General features: G+C 38.9%; 1 protein-coding gene across 1 annotated transcript in view; it reads right to left on the bottom strand.

Annotated features, from left to right (window-relative positions):
• The window catches only part of NID1 (nidogen 1), a 43,054-nt gene that overhangs the window by 16,914 nt on the left and 4,692 nt on the right, over window positions 1-21,448 (bottom strand). The window contains exons 2-12 of the mRNA XM_086744977.1: window positions 18,908-19,207; window positions 17,465-17,694; window positions 16,389-16,816; window positions 15,111-15,260; window positions 13,595-13,846; window positions 12,410-12,610; window positions 10,307-10,552; window positions 9,234-9,377; window positions 8,046-8,174; window positions 5,441-5,584; window positions 4,660-4,782 (exon numbers count right to left, since the gene is read on the bottom strand). Of these exons, the coding sequence (XP_086601103.1) occupies window positions 4,660-4,782; window positions 5,441-5,584; window positions 8,046-8,174; window positions 9,234-9,377; window positions 10,307-10,552; window positions 12,410-12,610; window positions 13,595-13,846; window positions 15,111-15,260; window positions 16,389-16,816; window positions 17,465-17,694; window positions 18,908-19,207 (2,347 nt within the window). The remainder of the gene's footprint in view (window positions 1-4,659; window positions 4,783-5,440; window positions 5,585-8,045; window positions 8,175-9,233; window positions 9,378-10,306; window positions 10,553-12,409; window positions 12,611-13,594; window positions 13,847-15,110; window positions 15,261-16,388; window positions 16,817-17,464; window positions 17,695-18,907; window positions 19,208-21,448) is intronic.

The raw sequence follows: 21,448 nt of genomic DNA, 5'->3' as shown, positions 1-21,448 counted from the left end.
TCTACTTTTAAGCATTACTGATTAGTGTTTTTCATAATATTGACTAAAAATCCATTCTCACTGCTTTTTGATGCAGCTGATGCAGGTAAGACTCTGACCTAAAAGCTTTGAGTTTCCCTATAGCACTCTGCTTACACCCACAGGACAGTATCATTTTTGAAACAAAGCACCCTACTGTGGGCTACCTTAATTTCATAAATTATTAAAAACTGAAAAATCACCTGAGTCAGTGGACAACTGTCATGAAGTACTGATATTTCTAGTAGGTTCCCATATTACCTTACTCTTGGTTTTATATTTCCTTATTAAGAAACATAATTCCTTCATTAGGATTCCAGAGGAAAACATAAAACCACAGGTTGCATAATTTGTATAAAAGAAATAGGCCACAAAACAGGAGAATGACAGGACCTCATCACTAAGTAAATTGAGCTCGTTAACATCAACAAGTATATTTACACAGCCAGATGGGGTGTTACACTTCTTGGAATACATTGTGTAGACCAGCCTCTAAAGATAGACTCATCTTGGAAACCACAACCAAAAAAAGCTATCAGCAGATCGCAACTCTCAGCAGATAACTGTGAGCAGATAAGCTGCCAGTACCCAGCTCAGTGCTGTAAGGATTGGGAGGGGATATAAATAAGAATTTAATGTAAACATAGGGAACACCACACAGGCATAGAGAAGCAATGTGGGACTGTGGAGATGATTCAGGGAATAGCGGGTCTGGTAGCAATAGTTCAAAAGGATAATGAAAAATCGAGCCAGTGTCCAGAAGACAGCTCCTAAGAGTGAAGCTGTGGTGCAGAACAGAGAGCAAAGGCCTGACGAAGAAGTCTCGTTCCACAGACGACAGTACACAAGTCACACTAGATATGTAGAACGGTGCATCCTGAACTCAGGCTAAATGTATACCCTTCCTCAGAAAAACAAATTTATATTTAATGTTTTAAACATTTTTTTTTCAGTTGTTTCATAAGCTACCAGTAGCAATCTGGAATTTAAAAGTCACTGAAATATATCATGGAAATGGAAATAGCATGCATATGGGAAGTGGATTAGGTGAAAAACATACATGTACACATTTCCCACATAAGGGAAGAAACAAACAGAATGGGGAAAAAAAACCCTCACCCTAAAGCCATATACAAACATTCAAAGTCTTTTTTGGTCATAAAGGAAAGCTCTTGCAGCAGTACTGCAGGAAATGATTTATAGACTTTTCCAAATACAGATGGAGGCTGAGAAAACAGTATGAGAAACAGAAATGTACGGGACTTCTTCCCTTCCATTTTGCAGGAGGAATTACAGTCTGATACACTAAATCAAATGCAATTAGTTCTGCAACAGCATTCAAAAATTTTTAAAGATCTGAAATAACTACTCAAATGGGTTTTCATTCACAAGCTAAAGACAGAAGTGATTTAAAGCTGTGTCTAGAATCAGTATGTAATCAAAGAGTACTTTTAAATTTCTTATGCGGATCACTATTTCCCATGTATCACAACTAGTTATACTGACATTTCTAATTGCTGTTCTCAGACTTTGGCAAAAGAAAAGAAGAGGAAAAAAACTAAAACAAAATAACACACTTCCCTTTGTCCCTTCATTTTGCTTTGTAATCCTTCACTTGCAGTGGTGCCCTGTTAAGTGCATTTCTCATGTGAAACGGATTGTATACAGAAGACCAGAGAATGGCTCTTAACAGTCAGACCCCTAGTTCCAAGAATCTAGATTTGTTTCTGTTTAGTAAACAGTGTCTGGGGTCTGCAGGGGTAGAAACACTCAGACATCTGGTTTTTTGAAACGGAAAAATGAAGCGTGAGGAAATAATGAAGTACAGACTTTCTTAATAGCTGAGAGCAGTGGGACATTCCAGCATCATTAACTCGTTCGGTAACCTGCTGGTTCAGTCCTACAGACCTTCTCTTGTGTGTGACTCAAATCCATTTTACTTGTTAGTCTATTTGTTTCAAGAGTTGCTGTTCAGCAGTGGAAAGATTCAACAGTAGGTTTCATAGAATAATAAAGACACCCAGAAAGCAAACAATTGCACACATGGATTGGACAAGGGCACAGCAAAAAGAACTGAGTATTCAAACAAATGAAACTTTCCTTGCTATTAACAACCAGGAAAGACTTCAGTGACTTTACTGAGGCTAATTAGATCACAACCTTAGTAGGTAAAAAGGGGAAGAAAGGGTCTCTAATTAGCGCTGAACACAATACAATCTCATCTGGAATCTCCATTCTAAAGCAACTTACTTTACAAATTGGGTGCTAAAGTAAACTAAGCTGCTTATTGCTAGGCTCCAGAAAGTATATTTTAATTCTATCTCCTGGCAATAATTAACTGTTGGATATATCAATTTTAAAAGTACTAAAGCTTTAGCAACAGATTACAACCCAAGGGCAGCTATTGTTCTATTAACTCTCTAAGAAGGGAGGAGTAGCTAAGTTTGTTGTAAACATTGCTATTGCTGCAGACTAGCAGGACGTTACAGATACTCTGTACTTTAGTCAGGATTCAGCAAGAGTCCGAAAATCTACATAGATTTTTTTCTGCACAGAGCATTTCATGAGCAGAGCCAATTGATACAAGGGTTTCTGACAGATGTCTTCTACTGGCAGTACAAAACAGCATTAAAAAAATAAAAATCAGAGAGGCATACATGAAGACTAACAAGACCTGGCAGATCCCCATCCACTAAAACAGCAGATACAACAAAACTGTCCAAAATATTTCATTACTACCATTAAAGCTGTGGCATGGAAAGATCCCCATTCAAGATACAATTGTGTTGAGTATGGAAAGTCAAGAATCGTACAGGGTAAGCAGCAAAAAAATAGCATAAAACTACTGCAAAATAGTACACTGTGCTTAGCAATTTAGTAGACACACTAACCACTGCCTGTGAAAAGGTGTTGCTGTTAACAGCAACAGAAAACCCACTTAAATATGCTATCACATATACTCAGAAGAAATTAATTGTGTCTTGATAATAAAGTTAATTGGCTGAATTCAAGTCTCAGTCTAGCAAACCACCTACTTCTGCTACAAAGGGGATGTGTCACACATGAAAGCAATATTTCTGTCTCTACAATTATTCCTGAAGAATTGGAAGCTTTAAGGTTCAATTTTACTTCAAGTTATTTGCATCAAGTTTCTCCTCTAGGAGAAATAATCCTGGTTTTATCAGCTGGTTGGTTAGCTAAATAATTTGACACAGGTCAGAAACACTAGGTAGTCCTTCATTCATCTGGTATTAAAATGAAAATACACATGGGCATTCATGTATCAAAAGAGTTAGCTAAAAATAATATCTCAATATTTTTGAGACTGACTGACAAAGTGGCAAAAGCTACAGCTTCAGAATTAGACACTGCAACACCTCCTACAATCTACCTACAACAGGAAAGGCTACAAGTACTGCGTGATCTGATGTAGCACATTGTTGAGCACATGATGAAGACTCATGTAAATATGATCTAAAACCAGAAACAACCTTGCGATTTTTTATGCCTTTCCTGTAAACAATCCTTTGCCTTTTAAAAACATGAGTATCCAACTGTGCAAAAAAAAGTCAGAACTTCAGAATTAGGGAATATAGTGGCAAAAGAAAGATATTAAGTTTCAGCAAGACATCAGGTAGTAATATTGTGCCGTGCAGACAAGCATTTTTAAGCCAGCACATCCACTATTAAGAAAGAACAACTCAATTTTGAATCATCAAATACTTGAGACATCATTAAGACCACAGTGCAGAAGCTGAATTATAAAGACAGCCTCCCTCCTTAGTCATACTGCTTCTTGCTTTCTTTCCCTTTGGCCCTACGCCTTTCTCACAATTGGCTGCACAATTTGAGTTTCAGTCTGTTGAGAGATGTAAGGTCTTTTGCCCAACAACAGGAATCTTGGAAGCAGGAGAACTGTGTTTGAATATACTCAGAAGTCAGGCTTTACTTCCTGGATGAAAGCATTCACCATTCTGCAAACCCTGAGTGCTGTCCCATAGGCTTGCCTTGCTTTGGAATTAAAGTAACCATAACAGTGCTACTTTGTGCTTCAGCATCCCTTATTTTCTTTTTTTTTAAGGACACTTTCAAGATCAGGATTTTTATACTTCAAGGCCCTAACTACAATGCAAGAATAGAAGTGGGTGAGGGTAAAGAACTTTCTGCTAAACAGAGAATGTGCTGGGTAAATACATCTACATCCCACTGAAGACAACAGTGCAGGCACTTGGGTCTCATTCTTCACTTTTCTCCTGTAACTGTTGCATTTCATTACATTGCCAACAGTTCCAGATGTTTTATGATAAGTTACTACTGTGTATGCAAACCAAATCAATCTGTGGTCAATCCTTTACATAAAGCAACTTCAAAAAGATAGTATCAGCTTAGGGCTGAGAACTGCTGAGGAAAGGACAAAGAAAACAAAACAGGACATTGAACAGGGTATCATGGAAAAGTGGTAATAGTCAAGATACAGATTTTGACACAAGCTTGAAGTTCAAAACTTGAAAGACTTCAGAAAGAATACTGACACCAATAGGACAATACACAATCTGTTCCAGAAAGGAAGCAAATTAACACATATCCTCCAATTCCCAAATTATATTTCTGGTCCAACTTTCAAGAACTGTAAAATTTTACCTCCTAACACACACCGGAAACCATCCCCACGATAACCTGCCTTACACTGGCAGCTGAAGGACCCAGGAGTATTGTAGCAGAAAGCATCTGGATGACAGTGGCCCTGCTGACATTCATCTACATCTGTAAAAGAAAAGAAAATTAATCTCAGTTATCTGTTCCTACCGATGGACAAATGAGAGTGACAAATTAAAGTGTGAATCCACAGTATTAATTTCAGGCTCCTATTTTAGGATATTTGATTAGAATTAGAGACCTTTGGAAGAAATGCAAAGGAGAAAAAAAAATGCATGCATGCATTTTAGGTTCTGTCTCAGCAAATCCCTGCACTCTGCTATTCCAATGGGTAACCAGCACTGTTAACTCACACAATATTTTAGAAATATATGCGCATGTTTCTCAAGGAAAAGACTTAACACAGCAAGAAAAGTAGGATTTGGCCAGCAAGTTTTCCAATACGTAGTTAGATAAAGCAGCTCCCCCACTGCACTCCAATTGACATGAAAGACACTATAACTTTTTTTACATAGTAAAAAGCATCATGTGTGACCTTACCTTACCTTCAATACTCTTCTGTATTGAAGAGTGAATTCAGAAGTGAGGGGAGGAGAGGACAAAAGCTTAATGCTTTTGCATTAAGGCAGGCATTTAAGACCTGCCTGAAGGTCTTAAACTATGAAATTTCCTACTTTAAATCACAAGCAGCTATAGGACTTCGCAATGACCAGTCAACTTGTGCAATAAAGAGTATAAAAACCCCATGACAAACGGTGCTACCCACCCTCACAGGCACGCCCATCTCCGGAGAAGCCAGGGAGGCACGCGCAGATGTAGGCAGACCCTCCGGTGTACACACACTGAGCGCGCTGAGGAATGTCACAATTGTGTGTGCCTGTCTGGCAATGGTTCACGACATATTCAACAGCTGCAGGTTAGAAGTACAAGAGAGGAGATGAAAATTTGAGTTTTCCTCTGCAAAAAGTCTGAAGATCATAATAAGTTTGCAGGGAGGTAACAGCTGTGAAAGCATAAAGAAGAGAAAGGAAACAAGGAAACTGAGGTTTTTTTGTTTCGAGGGTTGGGATTTTTTTTTATTTTGCCAAGATCTTCCCTTTCACTGGTATCAAATATTCTTATTAATGTTTTATAAGGAACTGATTGTCCTCAGCACCTCATAGATGTTTGTTAATAAAGAACAGGGTGAAAAGGCTACCACAGTGACATATCCTAATACCCATGACAGTTTTGATTACAAAAAGGAGTACTGGATGAAGAAATGTAAGGCATCTCACAGAGGTATGTCACATGTTAGCTAAGTGGCCAGTTCACCGCACTGGGAATTCTTAGATATCTCTGTACACTAACCTAGCACTGACCCAGGGCTGTCATCGCTTGGTAACAGATAGGAGCTGTGACTCACCCAATAGAAGATAAACACATTTGTCAACTATTGGAGAGACTTTTGACCAACTGTGGAAGCTGGGACCAGTCCTGCAGCTTTTCATAACTTTCTCGTTGTTGACAGCAGTGACTCTGAAGGAACTGCACTGCTTTACACACAAATTACTTCAGGTAGTCACTGGAGCCCTGCCTATGCTTACCTGTTATGTCAGAGAAGACGAAAGGAAACCACGGTATTTAAAATAGGAAAAGGCAAAATACTACAAAAATTCGAGGCCTGGAAATAGATGAATTTAAATCTAGGAACAGACATCCAGCTGCTGTAACAGAAAGTCTACTGTGGCTCTCTTTACACAGTTCTTACAAGGAGCTGACAGGAGACCAAGATGAGACTCTACAATGCTTCTTTCATCACAGTACACAGATGGAAACTACCACAGTATCAGCAGGGAAGTAATAAATATCTGCCATTAGAGCCAGATCTGAAAACAGTCGTTTTTTCCATTTCTCTTGGGAGATTACGTCATTATTAGAATCATTTACATCTGTTCTGTTTGATGAAGCAAGTTTTAGATTATAAAAGAATCTATTCAGAACTGCATTATAAATGCATGAGATTTGGAACTGGAGCTCAAAGGGAGTCCCCAAGTCCTCCTATTCCTCAGCCTGGAAATAGGAGAACAGGATTACATTTACAAGTTTCTTCTAAAGCTATCCAGTGAGTCACACAGCTGGTATGAAAAAACTGCAGTTTCAGAAAAGCAGAGTCAGAGTTGGTATCTTGGAGCAAGCTGCAAAAGCACAAAGAGGGTAGCTGTTGCCCTTTCTGGGGTTCAAGCTGTCTGTGGGTTATAAAACCCTTCTCTGTGGAAAGGGGAGCAAGATTACCATGGCATTTATTTTCAATCTGTTGGGAAATTAGAGTTCATCTTCCCTCTCTTCAGTCTTATGGGTGCAAAGTTTTTGATTGAAGGAAGGGATCAAACTGAAGTCCTTCAAGCTGGGCAAGGAATTACTTAGCACTTGTTAGAAATGTGACACATCAGCTTCACAGAAAAGTGGTAGAGTGAAGCCAGCAAGGTCATGGCTGGAGGGAAGAATGTTCCCTTTCAGGTTCAAATGACAAAAAGGAAGCAGTGGACATCAGGGAAAGAATACAAAGCCGCTCTTCCATATCTCACCCTAACCATTCCAGTGTCCTGATAGAAGAAGGCGCCTTTTCCAACTGTTCTGCAACAAAGGGGAGACTTAGGGTGCACTGTGAGTAGATGTGAATGATAATTCTTACTGGAGCAGAGAAATGGGTCTCGTGATGGAATGTAATATACAGCTCGCAAAATCACACACTTAAGGGAAGTAATGCAACTTTCTGCTGTAAGATGAAGGCTCCTCAGTCTTAGTTGAAAAACAGTCTCGGCTATAATAAGGAAAGACCTGAATGCATTAGCTGATCCAAAGGTAACTAAGCTTCCACCCCAAAGCAGCCATGACAGAAGTGAACATAATTCTCAGCTGTTATCAGTTTTTTCCAAAAGAAACAGGAACTGGTCCAACCATCCAAAGCGTAGGACTACAGAAAATGCAGAAAAAGTTCTACCTCATCTTGGAAGTGAGATGCTGTTAAATAACAACAAATGAATAACTGCTTGCTTTAATTTTATTTCTTTTACAAATTTGAATTTTACTTCCTTGTGAAATCTACAGCTAAATAACGGAACAGAAAGGACAGAAACATTCAATAACAATTACCACTTTCTATCAGTAAACATTCTGAACCTGGAATTTTTATGAGATGAAAACAAAAGTATTTCAGGCACCTTCCTTGGTGATGTAATGGATTGTAACCACTAACTGCAGCGTGAACTCCTAAACTCAACTCACGTTAGAAGTTAGTGCAGATCCTAGAAGCTCTGTTTTTTGTCTCTGTCAGAGGAATCTCAGCCTGAAGGTTCACAGGCAATGCTGTTAAGAAATGCGAAACTCACCAACACAAGTCCGCCCATCTGCTGCAAACTGGTATCCTTCAACACACTCGCAGCGGTAGGTTCCTGGCTGGTTATTGCAGACTGCATTGCTGCCACATAGAGTTGGTTGCTCTGAACATTCATCAATATCTAGAATATTATAAGGATTTCAGTTATGACAAAGATGCTTTTAATACTGATGCCAGAAAAACAGAAACTCTGCAATTGTTGAATAATAGTAGGCTTCTGTATTTAAACCACATCTTGGATAGACCATACCTCTTAAAAGATGTTAATAACCTGAAAATAACTTTTCAGGTAACTGTGTCCTCAGCTAATCTGCACCAAAAACAAACAGAAGAGGTTCTATAATGGAGTAATAAGGGGAAGGGACAGGAAATCAGAAAGGAAGGAGGTGCCACTGAGAAAGAAAATGCAGCCTACAAGGTGATTGGGAGCAGTGATGACTACTGAGGGAGCAGGAACTTCAGGAAAGACTTCCCTCCCATTATCCATATACATCTCCAATCCACTGCTGCTCAACTCGCAGACCCAGAGAACTGGGAGAGTCAGTGTGATGCTATTTTCAGTTGCAAGCTGATTGAAGGGTTGGAGCAGGCAGAAGGTTGTGGTTTTTTTGGGTTTTTTTTTTGGTTTTTTTAATAAAAAAAAACCTGAGTTAACTAATAGGGATGATTCATGTTTCATTATACACACTTTTACCTCCTGAAAACAAGTATTTGTGCCCAAATACATTAGGAACACAGAACTGGGAAATAAAAGTCTCCTTGACTTTCAAAGCAGATCTTGAAAAAGATTATTTAAATGGGTTCCACATATCTGTGCTCTGTAAGCATGCGCATGTGCCATCCCTCATCTCCCTCAAGAACATTTAACCTAGCTGACTCATTTTGACCAGAACTTGCATTACAGTAAATTTCTCACAGCTAAGTTCCCACAGTTCACCCTTACGAAAAGGCGAACTGGGTAGGAAAGATGCTTTGTAAGCTAGCAAAGCATACCCAAGTTTGACCCTTTAAGACAAACTTGCTTACTTTGATTACCGAGATACATCAGCTACCCCAGCATGCCTGTACAGCCTCTCAGGACAGTTCATTTTGCTGGAATTGCTAGTCCTGAGAGTCAATACATCCCACGCAAAACAAATTCTACATTAGCTATCATTTTGTAATGAAAGTTTTCTGATACCGTAACAAACACTTCCGTCTCCACGGAAGCCAACTGAACATTCGCAGAAGAAACGGTTTCCAGTTCCTGGCCGACATATCGCATTGGTGTCGCAGTTATGAGTACCAGTGTAGCAAGGATTCCGGTTAATATCAGCAGAACCATCTGACAAGAGAGATCATATTTAGCTATGACATCTCTATCCAAGTAATAGCACTCAGATAAGGCCCAGAAGGAGATTGCTTGTAGTGCACATGAAAAAAGATGAGAGAATACTTTTTGCACCAGGAAAAAGGGGACTTGCAGGTGATACACAGGCCATGAATCTCAGATATAGCAAAAGCACCTGTATTCCTCATTACTTGTGCAAACAACTGCTGAGTTAAGACATAGAAAAGCCTCAAAAACCTCTCTAAAGGGCAAGACAATGCATCTTCCAACCACTGACACTAGACTCAAAATGTGATTCTTGACAGCTTGGTTTGTTCATCTTAATTAGTAGAACTTTATCTTTGTAACAAACAGAAGTGTGCACAGTCTTTTCTTGTACTCATCTGGTATGCATCTTCAAATGGCTCTTTTGCTTTTTTTTTCTGATTTTAGTGCAAACAGACAAATTTGGACAGCTCATCAAAAAAATAGACTTCATAGGCTGCCTACCTTCTAAAGATAAAATGCCATGTTTCAAGACAAATTATAGAAACTAGCTGTTTCAATGGCAAATCTTATTCCCCTCTTTTTCCCTTTGCTCGGACAATAAAAAAAAATAGAGAAACTATAAATTAGGTAAACGATACACTATATATATTTGAGCAGCAATAGATTCAGGGTGGTATGTTGAGAGTAATTCAAGTAATTAGACACAAACTCCATCAAATTTCAAGAGGAGATAAACACTCTTCCCCAAGTGACAATACAAACTTTCAACAGTCTCATTTCTCTTCTTAATTGATGGACCCAAACTTCTACTGACTAATGCAATGAATTAATAAAACTCATTAATTTAACCCAGCTAAGGCAGTCTAAAAAAAGACAGAAGGTTGCTCTTAATCACGCACAAGAGAGAAAAAGAAAGATTTCCAATTCATACATACCACTGATTGGGCCGATGGAATTACTCATAGCGTATCGCAGAATCTGCTCATCTCGGTTATACAGGACAAACACGCTGTCCACTGAGAGCTGCTGAGTCGCAGCAGCAGCATGGTGGGAGTCATCATGGATGCATTCATCAAACGAGATGGTCTGTCGCCACTGATAGGTGCCCGTGTAGGTGGAAGCAACCCCGTCCCTTTCTGGCTCTGTCACTGTGTACTCCCTGGTGGACGATGAAGTGATCACTGGAACACGGCAACAAACACGCTGATCAGAACAGAGAGCAAAAATACTCTGCCCAGTGCTATCTGTAGACTTGGGATACACGCTGAGTAAATAGAAATTTCCAAGGCAAGAAGCTATGAAAGTGGATGTATTTCCATGCAAAGGAATAGGCACTTGACTAGGCTTACTCTGTTCTCAGATATCACAGCCTTGAGGAATGAATCATATCATTTATGTTCCCATAGTTTAGAAATGTAACTTTACTGCATGAGTTACCAGGTAAAGAAAGGAAAATTCAACTCAGAAGTTTCTTTAGATGAATTTACACAACGGATCTATAAGCTAAGAAGGACAAGAGCCACCTCACCAGCATCAAACTACACCCACTTTTAGTTCAGTGTGGTCTGTTGGTCTTGGATTTTGACAGAGTCCTGAAGAAGGCTCATGTCTGAGAGCTCTTGCATGCTTCACAACAGTTTTCTATCTTGTGAGAAATTGTGACCAAACACTTCAAAGCAGATCTGGGCTTGCAGATCCTCCTACCAACAGAAAACTCCTCAGAACTCCACTATACTTCATTTGAACACCAGAACACACCTGTATCAATCCACTTGCAACAGTTAGCAAAAGCTGGATTTCTGCTAAGTCATAGTGCTGCCATAGGACAGCACAAGAATAACTATCTGAGTACTGGTAAATCAAATCCCGCCTGAAGGATGCTTCCTTCCAGCCCCTGATTTTTCCTCCGTGGAGACAGCATTTCTGCTAAGAAGGCAGGTGTTCTACACAGCACATGCTGCCCAAACAACTCCTCCAAAATTCTGAAATTGTTTAGCACAAAGCAGAAGCTTCCTGCTGCCTCCAAGCTCCTCCTCCTCACAGCCCACAAGGACAGGCAAAGCAGCAAGAGGGGTTCATCACTGGCTACTGAAGCCAGATCATTAGCGGATCTAAGGCAGTGATGATGCAACTACACCTTTTTCAGCTACCTCTAACAATCAAAGTACGCCCTTGGAACAAAATGTCTTCTCTCCAGCGTTCACGTGCACCTGAGTGCACCACAGGCTGCTTCCTCTTTATTGCTCTTTGAGAGCTGGACTGGCTGCCCAGCAGCAACACTCCAACTTCACTTTGATTTTGCTGTGTTGAAACACCCATAATTTTATCCAGGAAGAAGGAAGCAAAAGAAGGGAGATTCCCTTGTAAATACTTAAGTGAAGAATGGTTCTCTTACCAATCTCAGAGTCTGAGATAAGGAAGAGAGAGAGAGAGAGAAGGAGAGAAGTACTGAAGAGACAATGGAGGAAACTGATAAGGGAATTAAGAAGCTCCTAATTTTCTGGGCAGTTGTTCAAGTTTGGCTCAAATAATGCTGACAAATGCTTGTTACTAACACAAGGCACAGTGATTGCAATGCAGTTTACATGATATATACCAGTAAATAACTGGTTTGCACAGTCTCATTGGACAAGACCAAAGCCCACTTGATGACATTACCACAAAAAGGTATACACAAGTACAGCTCCTACTGAAGAGCTGTGGACCCCACAAAAAAGCTTAGCAACTTATATGACTGTCATCAGCAGTGTAAAAATAAGGCCAATGAAAAGGCAAATTGAGTGTTTTGCAAACATCAGTTCAGAGAAAATTAAACTCACATTTTTTCAATAAAAGGATCAGAAATATTTGTATTGCCCTATTCAAAATCCATCTTCTTTTGGGACCTGTTCCTAAGAGGCAAAAAGAAACTTTATAAAAATTGAAGAATCCTAAGTACACTTGCTAAGAAGGGAATAAAGTAATGTTTCTCAGATTGTCTTACTCTCTGCTCTGAGAAAAGTACACTTTCTTATCAATTCATTCTTAGAGAACCTTACCAGAACTAGAAGTGTGATAGAGCTCAGTATATGGTTCTATATGGACTGATGCACCAGATGGGATCTCAGGTATTCTGCCCTCCATTTCTGTGCTGATGGTGAGGTGACCATGCTCATCAATTCCACTGAACTTCTGCTTTATAACCAGCTTCTCATTGTTGCCAAGAAAAGTTACTTCAGTTTGCCGTGTAAACTCGCCACCTAAAGAAACAGCATTAGTTAAACGACTTAACAGCAGTTTCTAAGTCCTTCTATTATCTGCTAGAAGCAAAACTTTGAAAATATAAATTACTATTTTCTGCAAGCTTTGATGCAGCATAATTGCTAAAGTTTTAATTAAAAAAAAAGTTCAAACAAAGCTAGTAATAGTAGGCCTTATCCTACCATTTACAATAGCAAAGGACTTGTACACTTTAGAGAAAACCTCAATTAGGAATACAGTGAGTTAAAAAAAAATCCAGTACATCTGTTTCCAAATCAAAACCAAGTGAAATGTATGTTGTAAATTCCAAAACAAACTTCAAACACACCAAATCCAAGAAAACCCCAAAACAAAAAGTTATGTTCAACTAAATTCATAGTACAGGGCTGTGAAGGATAACATTTTAAAAAGAAACACATGTTCTCCTAGAACAGATTGGATCTACAGCTTGAATTCATGTGCACAACCAACTAGATTTGCCCTCAAACTCTTAAAAAAGCTGTAATTGTAAACTGGGATTTCCCTCAAATAAGTTAACAGAATCATTTGCATATCATGCAGGAATTGCTTCTGTTAAGAAATTTCAGACCTTCAAGAGGTCAGATTTTCATTTCTCTTTTGCTCTGTTGATATAATCAGGCAATTAACATGTTAGACCTCTTGCAGATGTAGGGGCAGCTTATTCCAGCAGCTCTGTACACTCCAGTACCAAAAAATCAAATCCTTTTTAATAATCTTTTTCTTGCACAGGAACTGCTCAAGCCATTCTTCTTTCTAACAGTACTTGTGCACCGATGGTAAATTAAACACTTATATATTTTAAACAAGAAAAATGGTGATAAGTTTGATTACAAAACAATCCATTTGCAGCTCAGAATAAACATATTTTCATCCTATATTGCCTCTAAATACATATTTATTTTCTCTCAAGACACAGGAAAGCATAGCACAGTTTTTAAACATTATTTTAATTTAGAAGTTACCAGTAATACTGAATCCGTTTTTATATCCTTGCTGTTCCACAGCAAACATCCATCCTATGATACCTCCAATAGAGGCAAGAGGCAGTAAAGAATACCCCAAAGTCTCTGGGATTGTGCTGATAGCAGTGTAGGCACGCCCTTGGTTCATCACAACATAGGAGTGGAGATCAGTGTTCTCAAATACAACTGGAACAGGGTTAATCCCTACGAAGATTCTTCCTTTGACCTTCCCGTTGACTCTCTGAGGAGAACCTGTCAAATCAATACAATGCATCAGAACAAAATGACAGTTCTCACTTACTCTCCAAGGAATGTGTTCAGGGTGTTCAGTATGTTCGAAGATATTAGTGTTGAAATAAATGGCAAACAAGTGCTCACAGAATTCAACAGACAGGAAACTGCCTATGAGCACTGTGTTAATTTGCTTACGTACATAGGTATGTGCATGTGTATGTGTGTGTGTTGTCATTATACAGACAACTAAGTGGCCAAAATTGCCTGAAGAGATGTCCTTTATCCCCATAAACAGTTTTATCTGCAAGGATAACTCCATAAACAGACTACGTGGTTACAGTATCTCTGACAGTAAGAGGTGTATAGAAACTTCTTTTAAAGATCACATTTCGTATCGATACCTTCTGAATGTAAATTTTTCCATTCCCTATGAGAAGGCTAACACCATTACGTGTTAGAATAATTGACCTATTATTCTAATATATTCTATTTCTTGACTCAAAACTATTGACCATTTTAAGACTGTCCATGTTTTACAGAAGTAGCTACTTTGGATTACCAGTTTTCTTCTGTATATAATTTCCTACATGCAAATTCAGATTCCATTATCATCAGACCTTTATTTTTTTCTCTGGAAAATTCAATTTTATGAACTGAAAGCTAAATAGTAGGTTTTGCTTTCCTGCCTTATAAAACACAGTCTGCAGTCAGCTATTTTAGTTGCTGAAATGCATCTATATTCTGAGCCAAGTTACTATGAGGATTACGAATGTATATGTAAGAAATTCCTTTATGGATTTTACACAGGAACAAAGCTTTAACGGGTATCTAAAAAATCTGACAGATTAGCCCTTTAGTAAAGAAGCTGAAGAGTTAGACAAAGATGAACCATGCTCTTTAGTTTGATGATCAACATTAATTTGTTCATCCCTGTCAATTTCTAGAGTCAGGATTATAACACCTTGGAACTTCACAACTAATTCTAGCAAAAACACTGAATGTTATGCTATCTGTAACTGACATAATTTAATAGAAGAGTTTATTTTTTCTAGAAAGTCATGTTAAAATAAATAATGCATATAATTGACCAACTAAAATAATTTTTAAAACCACACCATTTCAGAAAGTATAGCTCACTTCTTAGAATATCTTTCAATACATGTCAGTGATAAGCCTTTCAAAAAGTATTTAAGCACATCTTTTTTAGTATTGAAAACAGGTCCCTTGTTCAAGAATGGCATGTGTAACTGCTGCTCATGTACCTAATTTTCAAGAAAGTTACCTTCTGCTACACATTGTCTGCCATTTCCTTTGTAACCAGCAATACAACTGCAACAAAATCCGTTGGGGTAATCTTTGCAAACAGCATGAACGGAGCATTGGTGGCGGTTGTTAGCACAGGTTTGTTGGACATCTGTGTGGTAGCGAAACACTGTAAAAAATAAGACCAGACATGTACGATTCATATAACTACTATATAGCATTCATCTATCTCTGGTTTAGTTTTAGAATATCTCTAGACTCACTTGATTAGTTTTTTCATTTTCTCTTTAAGGAAAACAAACAATTGCAATTGATTTTTGCTAACCTTGCAATATGCAAGTAACAGTCTACCATTTTGCAGAAAACACCAGGGCTTTAGGTGTTAGAAAACTGTTTAATTCTATTGACTTCAGCGGATCTATATTAATACAGATCAGTTAAACTGTCTAGGCAAAACTAAAACACACAATAATTTTAATCCATCCTTGTTTCGAAAGCAAAGCAAAGCAAAGCCTTTCCAACCTTGGAACAAAACACATCAGTATGGTACACAGGACCACTCACCAACTGATGCACCCTGTAATCCTCATTGGTTTACTTTATTATTTCATAGAGATAGCAATTCTCATATCTGCTTCAAGAAACAATTAACGTCTGGGCAGTCAGTCACACCGTTTTGAATTTTCTATGAACACCTCCTCAGAAGTTAGAATCACTAATCCCACCCTTGTAAAGCTTGAGGTCATGAAATACTAGCCAACAATTTTTACAACAGTTAGTATTCTCAACCTTTATTAAATCATCTGTGTTCAGTAACACATCTATGAAAGGAAAAAAGCTAGGTTTCAGTAGAATTGATCGTAAAATCCTTACCAGGAACAGCCACTTGATGCAGCTATTAAAGTTAAGGTCATACCTTTAACAACAGCCCTGGGCAAAAGAGATGGGGAAATCAGTTCCTGCTTAAGAATGTGTCAGCTTTAGCAATACAATTATATTGATAGGAAGCTTTCCTTTGGAGGGATTCAGGTTTCACAGACACTATAAACATGCTCTCCTGTGAGCTTGGTTGGGGAGCTAGTTTTCTAGACTGGCAAAAAACTGAATTTGAGGTAAAATTCAAGTTAACTACCTCAATGAATAACAAACTTATTTAATGTGTCCGGATTTTCAGATATGAAGGTAGTGAGAAGGAAACAGATTACTTCTTTAGTAGTTCAATTTCTTGCACATCTGTTGTTTTTTTTTTTGTAGCCTATCCATCTTAGAAGGAACCAAGCTGTACAGAAGACCTTACCTATACCAGTTTCATCAAATTCTTCCACATCTATGACTTGGGGTTGCTGTGGGGGGAACTGCTGGACCTGGAACTGGCGAGGTGGAGCTTTTGCTGTCGGGAAATCTTGATGACTGTAAAAAGACTCAGTTGAAGGTGTTCCTGTTACATCTTGGTATGAAGTCGGAAAGTCTTCTGCACCTAGCTGAGGAACACTATATGTAACGTGGTGCTGATCCTCTTCTGTGCTGTCTGTACTACTGCTGACATAGTGCTGTCTTATTTCTGTGGAGCCGTAGTCTGAGAGAAATGGTTTTGAAGTCATCTCCTGGTCTTGTTCATTGGATTCCAGGCTTTCCAAAACGTTGCTGATCTTGGCAGGCACAATACTGTCAGATGAGCTACCAATCTCAAACACCCAGACACCTTGCTTCCCAGCATTGCTGCTTCTATCAAAGAGAAGAATATGCCAAATCAAAATGATCAAGCACAAATTGTGGGATATTTCTAGCCTACACAAAATGTTATCCTTCACTGAGAAATATCAGGACAAAACTGTTGAATTAGCTTATCTATGTACTTATCTACAGGGACAGTTATTCTGCTAGAAAACACCCCTGATAGTTTGGATAGCATTTTTTTCTCCACACTCAGAGCTCTCTTTTTGAGAATCTCTAGCCTTCTTGTCTCCAAAGTGATGGGAACAGAGGGAGACATTTGGGCCACAAAGATCTTACTTACTAGAACTTTCTAACTTATTCCCTTTCCTTTTTGTTGTTTTTTTTTTTTTTCAAAAAAAAAAAAAGACTGCCCAGGAGAGATTATAAAGAGTTAAAGTCTCAAATAGTCTTATTTTTAGAAAGGCTAAGTATACAGCAGCTCCTACAAGTGACAACGGAACTATGGGCTTTGGACATATCAGACAAAAATCCTCATATTCCTCAAGAGGGTGGATATTTATCAGTGGCAGACTTTCTGATTTCTTATGCAACGGCTAAGAGAATCTTATTATTTCTCACTGACTCATGCTACGATTAAGAAAAACATGGAATTCCTTGATGTTTTCTTGGTAAGTTGGAACAAACAAAAAAGCATACTTGTGCAGGTTTCTAATGCTGTCTTCATCATTAGCAATGACATTGTAGGATCCTGGCTTTTCCCAAAAGTAGTAGTTTGTAGAGGCTTGACTAAAGCCAACCATAGCAGGAATCTTTCCATCATCGTTCTTGGAGTACGTACTATAGAACTGCAAACTATCTTCTGGATAAAGGAAAATAGCATAGGAACTGGAATCAGAAGAAGCTAAAACAGCCTGGAATGTGTTTCTCTGTGGAAAAAAAATGGAACATCCTTTTAATCATAGGAAAATAGTCAAGATAGACAGCAGAATAACATTTTTTTAAACAAAAAGTCAAAATCAGAATTTCCATCACACACAACGTAACACGTACTTCCTAGGAGAAATCAATATTACACAAGCTTATGTTCTGCTAACACAGTATTAGCTTTAGCATGCATAAACATGAAAAAGAAAGCATTATCAAAGGTAAGTTAAATCTGTTAAGAAATAGCCAGTGAGGCTGCCACAAACATAACAATTCTAAGTTCTGCAATGTGCTTAGGATGCTATATCACCTCCTTAAAATGAGTGACGTGCTAGACTAAATAGAAAGATTCTGCAAATAGAATATTCAAAGAAGAGTTCAAGTTTCATGTTGCTGCAAGTGTCTTTTCCTGTAGGAACAGTCCTACATACTGTAGGATCCACTAAAACAGTGCCTCAGACATCAGCTATTCATTGCTACCAGAGTGCAGAATCATTACTGCGAACACAATGGTTGTGTCAAGTTAGGCACAAGAAATTAATCTCTGACAAAATAAGATTTGCTAAGTTTGTGTTATATATTGAGAGCAGGCTCATCAATTGGGGTAATTATGGTGCAAAAAGTTACATATCTTTGTAGGATAGTAGCTAACATGGTTTAAAAAGTGAAAATGGTTTGCAAGTAATACAAAAAATAACCTCTAACTGCTTCTTCATTCAATACTAGCTACAGAGCATGACCTTTTTGTCAATGCAATGTCATCTATCCAAAAGAGATTCACAGTTTGAAGTTCCTGTTAGTCCACATACCTATCAGATTTTAGATAGTTTGATGTCAAAATGACTATGAGTCTGTTGAAAAATGCAAGGCAACTGGATTATATTGCATGGATGGAGGGCAGGATATCCTACTATTTCAGTTTTTACCACATCACACTTAACATTCAAAGTAAGAGTTGTCAGGAAATACAAAGAAATCAGCTCTGTGGATGCAAGCATTTTCTTTCGAATGAATAAAATACCGTAAAATAAAAATCAAGTACCAATTCTGGAAACTTCTCTTCTGCTAGAGTCTTTTGAACAACAAAACACATTCTTAACTGTATAGAATTCATTTAAACATAAAGGAATTCAAGCCTTCAAAGCAACAAGTTACGGTGTTAAACTTCAGCTGAACATGTGTCCAACATGTCTTAAAGCTCTGATTAAGATTCACCTTTTCTTCCAAAGCATGATCTTCTCCTGGTGCCTGGTAAGGAGCCACAAGCTTCCAGGTAACAATGACAACACTGCTGGGATCAAAAGTAGTCTCAGGAAAACCTCTTCTGATATAGTCTGATGCAAGTTGCAAGACATCTGAGGATGAATCTTCTCTGTAATACACATTTCCACGTCCATCTGTTGTGTCCAGGTCAGCCATAAAAGGAGCAATAGCCCCAAAACTGACCGGAAATTGACCAAGATATTTTTCTTCACTTGAAGGTTCGTTCACTGCAATAATCCCATTAGTGGTAACCTAATAAAAAGGTGGACATATAAGATAGATACTGTTCATATGGCTGTCTCCCACACCTATGTGTTCTAGATCACAATATTTTAATTGCATTTCTAAAAGAAATTGATCAAAAGTCAGTCTTGTATTTGTAAAGTAACTGATTTTTTTTTTTTAAGTTTTTGTTTTGTACCCCATGTCAGGACTCCTGGAATTTCAGTTGCTCCAAACCAGAGGTCTGCTTTATGGGTAGATCAACCTTTTTTCCCTAGATAAAGATTTCAGCTATTTAAATTTCAGACACTTACTGCCTCTTTGAACAAAGATACACATAGTCACCATGCTTGACAAGTTTCCAAGCCTTTCTCAGACCAAGACCCAGCAAAACCCCTCCATGAGCTGGTCAAGAATTCTGTACAGACCCTCCTAGATGACCAAAAGCTCTTCTCACTTTCAGTGCGTACTCTCCTGAAGGGCAGTTTTACAACAGCAGCACTGGGTATGGTAAGGATGAAGCAAGCACTTGCAACATTTACTTTTCCAGTTAACCAGAAAGCTAGATTCTCACCTGGTGTAAAGAAGAGTGGACTACAGAGAAGCTTTATCGAAGTCATAGCATACCCCCTGGAAATCAGGACTTCTACCATGAGGGCAGAGAAGGATGCTTAATCTGGACAGTTAGGAAAGCTGCCCATTCCTAAGGAAGTCTGATGTTGATGAAAGAAAATAAAAAGGACAGGGGGCAGGGGAAGAAGACACTGAACTTGTCCCATACACACACGTTAAGTCATGATACAACAGGCTATGTCACCCCCGTGAAAACCTGGTCAGGGAGTCAGGACGCAAGCAGGTTAGTTGAGCTTTCCTCACTACTACAGCTCTGCCTCAGAAGCTGGTAAAACTTCTGAGCAAAGAACTAATCTACACATAGATGCCCACTCAAAAAAACTGCTCCATGCTTAAATACTGTAATAGCTTGGGTGAAAGTCTTCCGGGAAGATGTTGAGATTTCTCTTTGCCCTGCCAAGACTGCTCTAATTTTCACTTCATTACAACCATCCTCCTACAAACTTCTCTGCTACTGTGCAAGGCTGACTGCCACAAGCTGCTGCTCACTCTTAAGATATGCTGTAAGCACAGAGGCTATAGAGGCTAGGAGACAGAATTTGTACAGCAGATAGAGGCCACCCTGTAAATTCCCTTATAGCTGAGTGCCCTGACACAGTACTATGGAAACCTGCCTCTTTTAGTTGGAAAAATAAAAAGTGTTAACATGCATAAGTGAAACTCTAGGTCTGAAAACGCATGCATACTGGCTCAGTGAGATTTAACTGGTCGGTGAGATGAAGACTCACAGCCAACCACCTCTGACTAACAATAAAACACATACATACACACACACATGTAGATGCTAGGGCATGTCCAACTGTGTGACTCCCTCGGCAAACCAGAGCTGACTCATACACACGGAAGAAGTAACCAAAACTACAGGTGTCAGGCCATGAGGCAGCACATAAACGGCTCACATACAGCTTTTTGTCCCTGGCCCTTCTTCCAGATGTGTATGCATCTGTACGCATCAAATACACACAAATGTTTTTCCAAGTGTTTGACTACCCGACAAGAGGACACATCTGACGACCTGCAGGCAGCCAGGCACTCGCCACTGCCACACAAGCAGCTGACACAGAAAGGGACAAAGGTCCCAAAACTGGCACCACAGGCTATGAAACTGAAACTGCAGTCTTCCAGAGATTTATCTCACTCACATGGACTCTCACGAGTCTAAGAAGAACTAACTGCCGCTGGATCTTTTGACATGGTCAAGACGTTCACAACGTTATGCAGTCTTCATTAATGCTTGGAAGAGGGTCAGAATAGTCAACATCATGACTCAGACCACAAGGCCATCTCGCTCAGTTGCCTGTCCTCAGTCACATCTGCTAGCTTATGGATTCAGCAGAACAAGAGGAGGACATCCACGTACTCCTCCAATCAGCCTCTGACCACATTCAGCTCAAGGGATTCCCTGTGGTTTGAGTGTTCATTCATCCTCAGTGGATCTCCTTCATGTATTTGTTAAGTCTTCCCTTCAACACATATCAACTTTATGCATCTACAAAATCCCTTAAAAAGGAATTCCACAGGTCTGTGACTCATACCCTGAGGTCTCTCCTACTTCTGTTTGTTTTCAGTCTGGCTCTCAGCTTCATTCTGTATTGGGACATACAGTCAAATCCTACCCAGTCTCTCACTCTATGTCAT

Source organism: Chlamydotis macqueenii, chromosome 3 (genome assembly GCF_036417535.1).
Source record: "Chlamydotis macqueenii isolate bChlMac1 chromosome 3, bChlMac1.mat, whole genome shotgun sequence".
Classification (NCBI taxonomy): Eukaryota; Metazoa; Chordata; class Aves; order Otidiformes; family Otididae; genus Chlamydotis; species Chlamydotis macqueenii.
Note: the sequence above shows the minus strand (reverse complement) of the source record. Positions and strands in the feature narration are given on the sequence as shown.